The sequence below is a fragment of the Talaromyces amestolkiae genome (assembly GCF_001896365.1).
Source record: "Talaromyces amestolkiae strain CIB chromosome Unknown scaffold17.1, whole genome shotgun sequence".
Taxonomy (NCBI): domain Eukaryota; kingdom Fungi; phylum Ascomycota; class Eurotiomycetes; order Eurotiales; family Trichocomaceae; genus Talaromyces; species Talaromyces amestolkiae.
Window position 1 is genome coordinate 646,247 of NW_024468053.1, and position 14,359 is coordinate 660,605.

At 48.5% G+C, this 14,359-nt stretch overlaps 4 protein-coding genes across 4 annotated transcripts; 2 read left to right on the forward strand and 2 right to left on the reverse strand.

Moving 5' to 3' along the window:
* Window positions 1–1,447: 1,447 nt before the first annotated feature.
* On the reverse strand, window positions 1,448–3,514 carry BHQ10_008015 (uncharacterized protein; the record flags this gene model as incomplete). Its single annotated transcript, XM_040880775.1, has 1 exon — window positions 1,448–3,514. The coding sequence occupies one exon, from the start codon at window positions 3,512–3,514 to the stop codon at window positions 1,448–1,450; it is 2,067 nt and encodes a 688-aa protein (XP_040736518.1).
* Window positions 3,515–4,257: 743 nt separating this feature from the next.
* BHQ10_008016 (uncharacterized protein) lies at window positions 4,258–6,524 on the reverse strand (the record flags this gene model as incomplete). The annotated part of the gene is made up of 5 exons (XM_040880776.1): window positions 4,258–5,057; window positions 5,164–5,875; window positions 5,932–6,213; window positions 6,272–6,404; window positions 6,457–6,524. The coding sequence occupies 5 exons, from the start codon at window positions 6,522–6,524 to the stop codon at window positions 4,258–4,260; spliced, it is 1,995 nt and encodes a 664-aa protein (XP_040736519.1).
* A 2,442-nt stretch (window positions 6,525–8,966) lies between these two features.
* BHQ10_008017 (uncharacterized protein) lies at window positions 8,967–12,438 on the forward strand (the record flags this gene model as incomplete). Its single annotated transcript, XM_040880777.1, has 4 exons — window positions 8,967–9,200; window positions 9,252–9,452; window positions 9,520–10,160; window positions 10,230–12,438. 4 exons carry the CDS (start codon window positions 8,967–8,969, stop codon window positions 12,436–12,438), a joined length of 3,285 nt encoding a protein of 1,094 aa, XP_040736520.1.
* A 1,165-nt stretch (window positions 12,439–13,603) lies between these two features.
* BHQ10_008018 (uncharacterized protein) lies at window positions 13,604–14,132 on the forward strand (the record flags this gene model as incomplete). Its single annotated transcript, XM_040880778.1, has 3 exons — window positions 13,604–13,719; window positions 13,778–13,904; window positions 13,968–14,132. 3 exons carry the CDS (start codon window positions 13,604–13,606, stop codon window positions 14,130–14,132), a joined length of 408 nt encoding a protein of 135 aa, XP_040736521.1.
* Window positions 14,133–14,359: the final 227 nt, after the last annotated feature.

The following is a 14,359-nucleotide window of genomic DNA, read 5'->3' on the forward strand; positions in this document are numbered from 1 at the left end:
CGTAGTATGTAAGAATTATGTCGACTACTAGTGATGTGTCGTGGTTTATCACTTGAGTGTGCTGCCTACTGGACAAGCACTCTTCACACGTATACTTAATCAAGTCATATCCTGCAATAAATCAGTGAGTAATCGGCGTTCCTAGCATCAAGATCAACAAGATAAACTGGTAATTAGGGCACATGGCTCGGTAGAACAATTTATCGTGCGGAGTTTACAACAGGCTATAATGCCCTATCTCAGTTTAAGCGGGGTCGGGTGTTAGATTAAAGTATAACTAGTCACTCTATATCATTTTCGCTTTCCATGAATAGGGTTGAACGGGTATGTTCCTAGAGGGGCTGCATCGGCTATGGTGGTCAAGCATCAATGAAGAGCTAGTGCCCTGTTCAAAAGATGTGACCACCTTGCTCTAAATATGTCAAATGTTGTGTCCTTGCGTGATATTGAATCCCGAGGTGAGCGGTGCTATGTCGCTCGATTTCCTTACTCGTTACTAACAATCGCATTTTGACCATACTGATCGCCTAACCAGTTCCAATATGATGTGTGGTACACCTAAAATTGTATGGCACGCTAAACACCATTGTACAGGTAGATTCAACAACATTATTTGGTAGAATGAGGAAATCAAAGTGGCCATGATAATGTTGAGGCAAGCGGGCATTTCATTTCCACTGACTATCCCGTTGACGGGTAGAATCTCCATCTCATTGATTGTTGTACTATGATCTTACAAGACCAATTATTGATATATCTCTCTCTTATGAGTCAGTCAAGACGAGTACTGTAGATTGAATATTCGGACGTATCGTTACCATTGGCCACGGTATTAGAATCAATGTTCACCATAATACGGTACCATTATCAACAGCATGCTTCCAAGTTGCGTATCGGTAACCACCTACCTATCCATGCAACTGTCTATATCTTGTGTCCGACAAGTCGCCTAAATGTTTGAGATAGTAACTTTTACAAATCAAGGCTGCAAACGAGAGATGCTTGTACCTCGTTCCATTCAACCGTGCACCGGATAAAAAGGTGAGATACCAATGATTATAAACATACATAAGTCATTAATATAAACCTGTCCATATTCAACACTGAACCAGTCCTAAACAAGCAAACCGAAAGGAAAAAGAAAAAACCACCAATGATTAATCATAAAAGAATATGTAACTAGTTATGTGTTCGACGCCATCTAGAACAAATGATATATTTCCATCTCTCGCGTGTTACGATAAGAATGTGGGAACAAAACCAAAGTGAAGCATGGAAGTAAAGTAATGTAAAGAAGAAGAGAGGCATTAAGCGGGAATAAGGATGCTAACGGGATGAGACAATCGCTGGTAGGATGGAAATAGGTGTGGTGTTGAGAAGGGTTGGCTGAGTACAAACATGGTGGAGTTGGTGTGTATGTAGATTTATGTATGTGTGTAGGAGACACTCAACCCGGACTGGCGACTTCGCCTCTGCTCTCCCACATACGACGGAGAAGCATTTCCTGTTCAGTTGCAAAGTAGCCTTCACGATCTGCTGTACCGGTGACTGCCTTGTTATCTGTACCCGTAGGTCCATTGACAGAAGAGGATTCGCCTTGTTGAGATTCCACTGCTAATCGTTCTGCCGAATCGGACAATGGGTCGCTGATGTTGACCACATCGTCATGCTCTTGGAAATAGACGCGTCCCGGTTTCGATGTCCGATGACGACTCTTGTCGGCTGATTCTGCGCTGCTCTCATTATCGCCCGATGATGCTGCGGCTGCTTTTGCGCGCCTGCTGGGTAGAGCATTCAAGAATTGGCCTGTTGTCAAGGATGGTGCGGATTTTGAACTCTTAGCTAGAAAATTGCTCGTAGATTCTGACGCTGTGTTTGGTCTGCCGCTTGTATTCGTCAATCGCTCTAGTCGCATGAAACTATTCTTCGTTGGACTCTGAAAACGACGAACAACGTGCAGTTCTAGTGCTATCTTCTCAAACGCTTTGCGCGTATGTTTGGCTTCACTGTCGTGCGATGCCCCAACGCGGGCGCTTCCATTTACGGTGCCTCGGCCGTTATCATATTGCCCGTTCCGTGTATGTGAAGCAGCTATGAAAGCGGGATCGATCGTGGACGGAGGAAGAGCGGGCGATCCGTTCGAGTCAGGAGGAGACGTAGTCAACGCCGCCGTTCGTTGAAGCCATAGCTTCTGTTGTGTTCTGGATGGTATTCCGTCACCAAGAGGGCGAGATTGTGGGGATGTAGTTTTGCCTTTCTTTGCGGCGCTGCGTTCCGGTGTAGGAGGCGCTTGAGGATGGTAATGTGGGAGGAAAGATGATGGCGTGTTAGGGTCGGAGTCCGTTCGTGAAGTTGCATGCGCTCCAGCTTGAGGGTTGACGATGAATCGTGAGACGCCACCTTCGATCGAAGACGACTGAGGTAAGGAAGACTGAGCTTGCGATGATGGCACAGAAGGTGCGTGTCGCAGGCCGCCATGGCTAGAAGCAAGGTTGCTGAGAGACGTTATAGATTCGTTTCGTCGAGAAGCATCTATTCCAGTTGCGGTACCCATGGCGGAAATTGATGACATTGCCGGTGGCGCTTTTGATAATCGCGACTGGCTCAACAGACGATTTGCTATGTCCTCTGGTTCGTGCGCTCGTGGCTCGGGTTTTGGCTCCCGCTCCTGCTCATGCGAAGATACAGAAGACGCTTGCTCGTGGGTTGCACTTTCATCATCAGAGTCCTCGATCGCTTGTGGAAGATTGCTGATTGTCGATTCCGGGAGACTTCTCGACTGTGGTATTTGTGGGTATGGACGCTTCACGAAAGTCAACTGATCGACCAAAACCTGACTGCTTTCTGCACTGTCCTTGGTTGATTGCACAGCAGAGCCACGTCGCGTGCTTTCCGGTGACTGGGTGCTGTCTTCCCACTCTTCTTCCGAGTCGGAATCGCCGACTAATTCGAATCCCACTGATTTCTTCGGGCGTCCTTTCGCTGACTGCGGGCGATCGGTTACGAGAGCCTTCTTCGGAAGGATAGCCGATGTATTGCGGTGCAGGGCGGGAGTGGAGTAATTCTTTCGCATCGACGAGACGTGCGATTTGTGTTCGCCCAGAGATGTATTTTCGCCCTCCCAGCGGACGTGGGACGAGCCTGACGTTCGTGGGCTCTCGACCGGTGTAACGGGGGCAGATTTCTTACGTTGATGATGGCGGGCACCAGTGCCGATCGTATTTGTACCCTCGGTAAACAGATGTATGTTGGATGTAGTATGCATCCTCTGCAGCTTATTCAGGTTTTTACCAAACGAAGGGTTACGTCCGTGAGCGCGATGGCCACCGCCCACAACATGGGGGCGCGCTTTGTGGCCAGCGGCAGCTGTAGCTTTCTGGGGTTCAGTTGCATCGGTCGCAGTGGTTGCTGGGGACGTGCGTGTCGATATGATCGCGTGGGATGAGACAGAGCGGCGGGSCAGGCCAGGCCGTTTCCCGGGAGAGGTGACATGGCTATTGCTAGTCGGTGACATGCTGGTTGATGGAAGATCGAGGCGCAAGGGAGGTTTCTTTCTGCACTGTACAATCGCCTCGAAGCTTGCTATGAACTGCAGCCAGCCGGCTTCAGACCATCAATCCTAAAGATCTAGATTATTGCTGTCTTCCGCTAGAAACGAAGCCTCTGCAATTTCAGCATGAATCAGTCGCACAAATCTCATAGTCTTCTCATTCGGCCATTGATGCAGGACGGAGGTAACGGAGCACGGCAATTGGTGGGCAGCACGCCGAACGGACTTGGCTGGATTGCTTTTTCTGTCTGGTTAATGGCTGTGGCTGCTGCAAGGCATGATCGACAGTAGCACGAGCGAAGCACGGTCGAGGATGATTGAAAATAAGAATAGTAGAATTGAGATAAATGAGAAGTAGTGAAGGAAAGTCGCTGAGGGAAGAGCGAGAGCTGATCAAGGGAAAGATGTGGGGAGTGGCTAACTGCAAGTACCGACCGCTTCCAGACCATCCATTATCTTCACGTCCAGCGGAATTGCCTGCCTGGGTATTCCTGCCGGATGCGTGCTCTCACTTTCGTATTTATTTCCAAGGTTATCTTCGGGAAACAATAAAATTGATTATCCCTGTACTATACATGACGGCTACACTAATCAATTCTATCAAGTACTCAAATGCTGATTGGTATCATAGCTGCAGAAAGATTGTGGTTTACACTGAAAATGAAGGCAGCGCGCAAGACAACGAACAAAGTCACATCCATTCCAGCTCAAAGATCTATTAAACTCTCCTCGACTGCCGGTTTGGGGGCACCGGTCTCTGGTACCTGCGAGTGGACAGAGTAACCAGCTGGAGCGCCAGGGTAGGCTGGATACGCTCCTTCCGCGGCTTGGTGGGGAGGCTGCTGAGCATAATGTTGCTGATATGACTGCGCTGGTGGCGGGTATTGGTATACAGAAGAATCATGACCGGCCTGTTGGGGAGGCTCTTGAGGCGGGKAATTTGAGTATTGGGGCTCACTTTGTCCGTATGGAGCAGAAACGGTTGCAGATTGAGAGTATTGAGAATCGCGCCTCGTGATTTGGGGCTGTTGATATGGTGACTCGCCCTCTGCATACGGGGTAGGGGCGAATTGACCTGGAGGGTTGTAGACACCAGGAGCTCCTGGGGGGATTGAACTATATTGGCTCGTATATGGTTTGGCGTCTGTTGGGGGTGGTGACCTTGTATCGCCATATTCACTGTTCAACTGTGGATAAGGACTGGGGTTGCCGACTCCTTGGCCTGAAGTCGCCGTACTGTAAGTGGAGGCGGTATGTTGAGGTTGAACATTAGGCTTATACTGGTCGGGAATTGCGTTTGAAAGGTAAAAGTTTTCAACTCCGCCAGCATTTTCCGGCTGGGGTTGAGCTAGTGCTGGGTACTTACTGTATGGTTGCGCACCTGGGGGCGCTGAGCCGTACGGTCCTAGGTTATGGTGGGAATAGGCGCTCGACAGACGTTCTTCGAGCATGCGGTCATAATATCGCACAACAGTAGAAAGTTTTGAATGAAGGTCCAGAAGTGTATCTGAAGAGGTTAGAAAAGAAATTATTCGAATTAAAGACAGGACAAGATTTACCATGCTTGCTCATTGTTTCTCCATAAGTACGAGCCAACTTCGGTCTCAACGCACCTATACTCTCGTAGAGCTCTTGAATCTGCGGTTCACGCAATATGGTTCCCGGTGGTTGATGTTGAAGACGATCAACGAGAGTCGCGAACAGATTGATATTCTCCGCTTCCACCGCGCTCAGTTCGTATGGGTTCTTGGGCAGCGCAGCGGCGCTGTGAGTACCACTTGAAGGCAAGTTGGTAGTAGCCGAGCTCTTCAGTGCCTCTGTATGTCTCTGCTTCTGCTCTTCCATATCCTTCAAAGATGCTTCAATAGCAGCCTTCAAATCGGCATCTTCCTCCTCGTTGGTCTCTGGAATCTTTGTAACCTTTGGTTCAGCCGGTTTTGGTTGAGGAACATAGCCGGATCCCCCACGTCCTTCGGCTTCTTCCAGACTCATTTGTAAAGCTCTCCGCAAGTCCTCATCAAAACTTGAATCAGCTCGAGCACCTCGCGGTTCCATTGCTGCGTTGTTCTTGGTGATAGAATGGTTCTTAAACGCCGATCGCTCGGATATGCTGTTTGATGGGAAGGTTTTTGACGTAAGTTTGGCGTAGCAACCATCATCTACTCGCACGGGCTGCAGTATACCGAGATGCGGTAAAGGGAGAGTCTTGCTCGAGCACTGCGCATCAAATACGTTGCCACAATTCCGGCAATGGTGCTTTCGATTCGTGAAACTAAAAGCCGTTCTACAGCGCATGCAAACATCGGAATCGATCCATTCGGGGGGCTGTATATCAACAATATGTCAGATCCCATTATTTAACTTTGGCGTTTAAGACTTACCGCACTGCTGTCGAGCATGCTGCTCGCAATATCACTCTTTGGCGGAAAGCTGAATCCTTCAATTTGTAATTTCCGATATGTTTCGCCGAGGTAGATAAGTTCCAGCCTTCCTTGCGATGCCAACGCCCAGGTTTGGATCAGCTCCAACATCTTCTGTTTGACCTCGAAGTTGAGCGATACGCTATCGGATTTTAGTAGAGAGACTAGGTTGTCCATGAATTCTCGAGACGCTATCTCGGCGAGGAAGTGAGATCCACTGTTCTTCACACATGTATCTGTCAACTGAAGAAGGCGTCAGTCATGCTCATTTAGTTTTCATGATGCCGTTAGGATGAAATACCTTGAGAGTAGCAAGTTGTATGTTGGGATTCTTATTCTCGAGTCGTCGCTTTAGCGATCTCATAGCATCCCGCGGTTGGACGCTTTTGGAACGGATGAGATCGGATATTTCCAGATTTAACGCAATATCCTCCCTAACAGCCAACAAGTCAGTAGAGTCCATCGGGACGCGCGGATGACACTCACAAAGACGACGATGTAGCCCGCTCGATTTGCTCATCGAGCGGCGAAGTGGAGGAGAACCAMCCCGCCATAGTGATGGCAGCTATTACCTTCGTGAGCAATAAGGGTGGTCTTGACTGATCTGCAAAGGAACGCTGCGGAGCTCGTTGGCGTTGCGAAGTGGGATGACGTTTGTATAAACAGGCCTTAGCCTCCGAAGGGTCAGGCTCTTAACAGCTGTATCCAGCGGTAGAAATACCAACCTAATATTTGTGTCAAGAGCGACCAAAAGCAGAAAGAAGATAGGTATATGCTGATGCGGTAGAGGAGTTTTGATGGAGTTTGGTGCAGGCATCCTTCAGTGTATGATGATGATGGGACCGTCACCTTGGCATGTGGAGACCAGGTACCGCGTATGTATTGGTAATCTACTCCATACAGTGATCGATACGACCAGACAATGCGGTAGCCTAGATTAATGACACATGGCCATCACATTCTACGCTGAGAGTCTGCTGAATGTTCTAAAACGATTGTTTAAATAAACCGTCCTTGATATTCCCTAGGATATAATAAGCAGTTTTACTGTATGCAGTTCTACGACTTCTCTCAGCCTCCGTATTGGTTTGTTCACTCCGCATTACAGTAGCGGCCGTGTATTGTATTGGCCAATTAGAAAGCTGTTTCCAGCCATCAACACCAGAACGAGTGGCGTCATAGGCAAAGGCGGTAAGTAGCCTCGATATCGCCGCCTCTATTAACATCACTGAAATTAGCACCATGAGCTACCAGGCGTTCTATTCACACGGGGTCAGTGGCTTCACTTTTTTTGTGTAAAAGCCAAGACCTGCAACATGTTGAGATTGCGATCATTCTGCTCATGGATATTTGCATCTGCCCCGAGCTCGAACAAGAACTTTAAAACATCAAATCAACGGTTGATACAGTCTGTGAAGCCTTGAGACTACATACCATAAAGCATTGAAGCCTTGATCGTCTTTGGCATTGAAGAGCAGCTTGATAGTGCTGGCTACACGTGTAAAAATATTATCATGAAGGATCATACAGTGATATCCTGTACCATTAGCCCATCGTGCAGCCCAGTGAAGGAGAAGAAGGCCAGCGCTATTCTTGGAGATAACCATTTCCATGACAGTAGCCTGATCCCCACGGAGATCAAACAGGAGGTGAATACCGTCAAATTCGCATGCAGACTACCTATATTGAGGGAAGTAACGTCCTGCACTGTTTCGTATCCACTTGAAAATAGAGCGATATGCTGCATTATCTGAACATGTACATCGGCTCCTTCCGCGACAAGTCGTTTCACTAAACCATAAATGGCTCTCGGAATCGTCCGACTGAGAACCGTATCTGTGGTGTGTATTCGGTCAAAAGAAGATATTAACACATCTCGAGCCGAAACTCCCCTATCAAGAAGCTTATTCATAAGCTCTTCGGCGCGAGCTGGTTGGGCGCTAATTCTCAAAGTCATTAGAGACGAAACAGGATGGCATGTAGCTGAAAGAATCCGCAGCTGAGAGAATTGGAGTTTCGTGGTCCTGACACTTGGAAGGATCGTTTTTGGCGTGGAGGCTTGCTAGTGAGGGGTTGTGTATCCAACAGAAACAGCACGGTCTCGATACGAGCGTATAAGTATGCCTCGTACAGCAGTCGGAACCTTCGTTTTTAAGCGGTAACATCCTAGTGTTGGTGAAATGCGCATTGCATTGTTTGATGAGCAGGTCAAGTGCTTGCGTACTCCCATGCTGTAGAGTAACGTAGAATTGATCCCAGTAATAATATACCTCGAAATGACCGCAAGTGGCATGATTGTTATTCTGCAGGTATCGAGCCAATTTGGTCATGTCATGCTCTTGCACGAAGGCGTTCAGGAGTTGGCCATAAGGTGCTTCGTAGAGAACTGCGCCGTCGTCGTCCACAACTCCAAAATCAAGACCATCTTTTTGAAGCTAATGAGAGTTTTTATCTTTTGACTCTGGTACTAGCTCTTCAGCTTGTGCTGATATATGTCTGCCATGCTCTCCCCGAGAGGAAACATTTGCGTAGAATATATCGGAAGCAAACATATCGAAAGTAAACATTCCATTTTGTCTAAATATTCAGGCACTACCTTAGCTAGCATGTGACCTTGGTGGCGTCATAGGCCAAGGCGGTGAGCGGGCTGTACCTCTCGCTCTGCCTAAAGTCGGTCCATCATGACAAGTCCGAAACATGGTTCGTTGGCTAACATTATTAGCCATATTCAACAGAGAAAGAAAAGTGCTACCTGCCAGGCAGGTGAATTTCTCCCTGTCTACTACACACGAGACACGCACAATCCTTTATTCGTACGATCGAAGTACTCTACCCTCGTTTTGCGATCGAACGATTTCTACCACCACGTGTCCCTGAGAGCAAGTGAGGGGCGTACTGGGATGAACGACGTCGCTCGCAAAGCATCTTCACTCGTTTTTACCACGCCTGAGCTGGCTCAAGACCATGTGCGATACACGATTCATACCATTTAGATAATGTCATCCGGACCAACTGTGCTGCCAAGCGCTTTTGGCTCCCCCGCAACAATTCCGGATCGAGGCGGCGTGATCCCCGGCATGCAGCCCTCCGGCGCGCGCTCAAGTTGGGCGACCTCATCTCAGAATGGCAGACCCGTGTCGTATAATTCTCGAGGTGGCCGAGCACCGCTTCCATATATAAAGGATCTTCAAGACCAGGCTGCACATTTGGAGCTTGACGAAGCAAGTCCGGTATGGTTCTTTCTAACAAGTGGAGCTGGAATATGCGGCTGATGAAGTTAGATTTCTCTGCTCTTGAGCACCGCTGCTGTGAGTATCCAGCAATGCCAGATTTTGCTTGATGGCGATCAAGTCGGACAGGCATATGTGCAATATCTCCGAGCTTCCGAAATAGTTGTGAATTTGATCCCACGCCATGCAGACTACCGTACGCTCCACGCACAACATCCCAAGTTGTATGCCCAATTTCAAAAACTCATGATGGTGAGTTCTTTAGATCAGTTTTTGGTCCCTTCAGCCATGATCAATGCTAATACAGTGTTTCCTCTAGTCTATCAGCCAACAGCAGTCAGCGATGGACACTATAAAGCAGCAAATCATAGAAGATAACCTGGCACGCAGCTTGCCAGGAAACGAAGCGGTCGGTACTAACAATACGACTTCTTCAAGTACATATGTTGCATATAAGCCTTCAAACGGAGCGATCAGGATGCCCAGTCCGACAGACTTTCAGAGGGGTAGTACGTTGCAGCCGGACAGTGCTCTGAAATTGAACGGCACCATGTCGAGTCCGGAAGACATACTTGCGCAACGTTTTGCCAGACTTCGAGCAAGTCAGGGCCCGGTACCCACGAACGGATCCGCAGTCGCAGATCAGACCMCCTCCGCCACAAGCAGGCCTTCAGCCGGAGTTGTAACTGATTATCCGCCTCGTCCATCGCCGAATTCGATACCTACCACGATGAGCATGCCGCCCGGTCCTGGTTCTCCACGACCACTAGGTCCGCGTGCCATGGGAACATCTCAATACGGCCCTGGTGTTCCCGCTAGAAAGCCCTTAGACACAGCGAATGTATCGCTTCCGCGAGCGCCCGACCCAGCTTACAGCCCTATATGGTCAGCTCCGTCGCAGCCACCACAGCCGAATCCACCCCGGAAGTCAACCGATAGCATCCAGGCAACCAATACAAGGTACTCTCAACTTGCTGGATCAAGGGTGAGCAGTCCTAGCAGATTTGGGGATGATGATAATCCGTACAGATCCCGCACACCGAATGGATTTCACCTTGCGCAAGAAAACAAACCCACGTCTGCTGGCATCCCCCATAATACAACAATACGCGCGCAGCAATTGCTTGAATATATGCGGAAATACAATGTGCTTGTAATAGATGTGCGACCTCGTGATTCATACGATAGTGGACACATCTATGCTCGATCCATTCTATGTATCGAGCCGGTAGTGTTGAAAGAGAACGTATCGGCGGAGGAGCTGGAGGAGCGATTGATTGTGTCCCCAGAACATGAACAGTCTCTGTTTGAACGAAGAAACGAATTTGACTTGGTGGTATATTATGATCAAAACACCGATTCTGTTAGCTATCTGGCTGGATCTCCGGTTGGCACTTCGGCGCCCCATCTTAGGGCTCTTTACGACACCTTGTATGAATTCAACGCCTACAAACCTCTCAAAGACGGTAGACCACCGGCATTGTTGGTGGGGGGATTGGATGCTTGGGAGGATTTGGTTGGGTCACAATCACTCGCAACATCTTCCACTGCAGCAATAATGGGATCATTACAGACCAAGCGCGTCTCACAAAGGCCCGGACGTGCTTTTGGAAGAGTGCCGTCGGCAAGCGCGAATTCGAGTCTGGAAATCCGCAAGAGACGTCTCCGAGAATTCACGCCACTCAACCATGAAGAATTGACTGCATGGATGGAGCGCGCCAAAAACGAGGAAATCAAACCAGGTGCTTATCAGGGAGACGAGGCAGGCATACCAGAAGAAGAGGTCGATGGCGATGCATTTACAGAAGAGCCTCCAACTCCGTTTGTCCATACTTATGAAGACTTCCTCAGACGATTTCCGGAACCACAGGCTATTCAACAATCGATGGTCGTGCCAGAGCCTAGGGCTCTTGTGTCCTCAGCGCCGAATTATGCTTCACCAATTCCAGTAGCACCCTCGCGACCGCCTCCTACGATACCTCGACCAAGCTATGGAGGCGTTGCGGACGGGCGACAAATACAGCCTACTCTTGCACGTCAAAACTCTGCAACAAAGACTGCCCTGTATACGTCCAATTCGTTCATGACGAGACTGAAATTACCGCGCACAGGACTGACCAATTTTGGAGTCACTTGCTATATGAACTCGACGCTTCAGTGTCTAAGCTCGACGGCGGTTATGAGCAAATTTTTCATTGACGATCGTTTCAGATACTACGTTCAGAAGAATTGGAAGGGATCACAGGGTGTTATGCCTGGTCTGTATGCCAACTTGATTCGTTCGTTGTGGAAGAATGATGTTGAGGTAATTATACCGACTTCGTTCCGAAACTTTTGTGGTCGAATGAACCGGGAGTGGGCCATTGACCGTCAACAAGATGCCAAAGAGTTTTTTGACTTTCTGGTGGATTGTCTACATGAAGACTTGAACATCAACTGGCAAAGGACACAACTGCGGCCACTGACTTTTGAAGAGGAAATGCAGCGTGAGCGGATGCCTGTACCCAAAGTTTCAAAGATTGAATGGGATCGGTACTGCCATCGGGAAGAGTCATTTATTTCTTCCCTGTTTGCAGGGCAACACGCGAGTCGTCTCAAGTGCACAACTTGCAAGCGAACATCGACGACCTACGAGGCATTCTACAGTATCAGCGTTGAAATTCCACACACGGGTACTGGAGATATCTATCAATGTCTACGAAGTTATTGTCAAGAGGAAATGCTGAGCGGCGACGAAGTCTGGAAATGCCCGTATTGCAAATGCGAGCGGGTGGCCACTAAGCAAATCATTATTACTCGAGCTCCTCAAATCTTGGTCATCCATCTGAAGCGATTTTCGGCGTCAAAAACCCAATCCGCCCGGAAGATACATACGCCTGTTGATTTCCCGCTGCACGGCTTGCGTATGGATAATTTCGTGATTCCTTATCCCGCTACCAATCCTGAAACCGGCGATTATGTCAATGGAAACGCAGGCGGCCAGACTCCTTCGTCAACGTCACTCTCACCTACAACGGCGCCATTTACGTACGATGCATACGGCGTATTGCGACACCTGGGCTCGACGCTTAGCGGAGGACACTATATTTCGCTTGTCAAGGACGCACAACGACAATGCTGGCGCCGATTCGACGACGAGCGCGTGTCAGACTTTAACCCACGCGATCTCAGGTTTTCGGACCGTCTGCAGAACGAGCAGGCATATATATTATTCTACGAACGTGTTCCGGCGAAATGAATCGTTGGCATGTATATCACGGCGGACCTCGCCCACCACGTCACACAAACAGCGCATACCTTCTGGTTTTGGTTTTGGTTTTGGTTTTTGGGTTGAATTGAGCGTCTATAGCAGGCAATTGTACAAAAGGCATGGCATTTGGTTATGAGATAAGATGGCATATGTCTGTAACGTTTTTCGAAATGAGTGAATGATACCAGTTTATTATATATTGCCGGATGATGTTGGGGTGGTATGGTAATTAATTAAGGTTGTTTCCTTCTGCTTCTATCACATGTTCTCGCAGACAGTCGTGTGGGGTGAGTCTGTACGTCCCTCTTCGGAGCATCCGACAACCACATCCAACTCCCCGCTAGATATGGCAAGAGAACCCGAGAGTCTCAGGGCCAGTCCTATGTAGTATGTACAGACAGTAGTAGTACATACTGAAAGGAAAGAAAGGCTCGGAAACCGCTCGCACTTTCAGTTTCCGCCTTCCGCACCTGCTGATAAAGCGCTGATGGTGATTGGGCGATTATTGTCGAGCCAGTCGAGTCGGGKCTTGGATTCCGCGAGGTCTGTTACTGCTGGCAGATGTCGTTTCATGAATGAATGGTATTGCTATGATAATTCGAGATTATTATATTTCATGTTGAATATTGAAAAGTATTGTGTATTGTGTAGTGTCGATTGACTAGTTGTGTATCATACGTTATCTATCTACTACATAGTATGTACGGTATTTACAACTCGGCGGTAAATAATACGGTGCCTGGCCAACCACAGTCACCGCTTTCTCATCCCCGATTTTCTTTCCCGCCGCCGGCACTTAGCCTAGGCTATCTTTTCGACTGAACACCTCTCTAATACAACACTCTCCCACCCAACAGATACCCTTTGCTTTTGAGCCAGTTCTTCACGACTTGTAAGTGCCCGCCATTTCTCTGTTGGTTCGTTGTCTGTCTTTGTCCGCGGTGCTGTCCTCTGATGCTGTTTTTCGTTTTCTGTCAACAACCGTTATCTATCCCGAACCCCGTGGTGGATAATTGTTGATAGTCATCCACCCTCAGACTGCAATACAGCGCATCAACTACATTCCCTCTCAATTGTCTCTATCGCACGTTGAACAAAACTAAAGTCTCAATCGTCTCATCTAGTATCCTTCCTTCATTTATACACCATCGCCATGGCCGAAAAATCATTCACCTATGCCGAAGTCTCGGCCCACACCACCAAAAAGAGCCTGCACATGGTCATTCACGACAAGGTTTACGATGTCTCTTCCTTCGTCGACGAGCACCCGTACGCACAACCCCGCGATCGCCTTGCATGAAAACGAATACTGACATTTATTGTGCAGAGGTGGTGAGGAAGTCCTCCTCGACGTCGGCGGTCAGGATGCCACTGAGGCATTCGAAGACGTCGGCCACAGCGACGAGGCTCGCGAGATCCTCGAGGGATTGAAGATTGGTGATCTCAAGCGCCAGGTATTTTCTTTCCTTTACTTTTTTTTATCGACTACACATATCTAATCAATCATTCGATAACAGCCTGGCGACCCGGCCCCCAAGACTACCAGCGCCTCCTCCTCTGGCGGTTCCGCTAGCTCTAGCTCCGGCGGTGTCGGCGTCGGTCTATACGCTTTCCTCTTGATCGGTGCCGCCGCCGCCTACGGGGCTTACCAATACTTGCAATTGAACTCTCAGAAGCAGTAGATTTTTTTTTCTCTAATAACAAAATCATAATGGAGAGATGTGACTTCTTTTTCTGACATCTTTTTTATTTAATTGACTCTGTCGCGTTGCTCGATTCCTTATCTTATCTGCTTCTTGTAGATTGCTTTTGGTATGACCCGGCATGTAATTCATGTGCCAGGGGTATACGAGGAGAGAATGGCAATCTTCTTGTGGAGATATGCGAGATGTTGCAGGCAGGAAGTTCT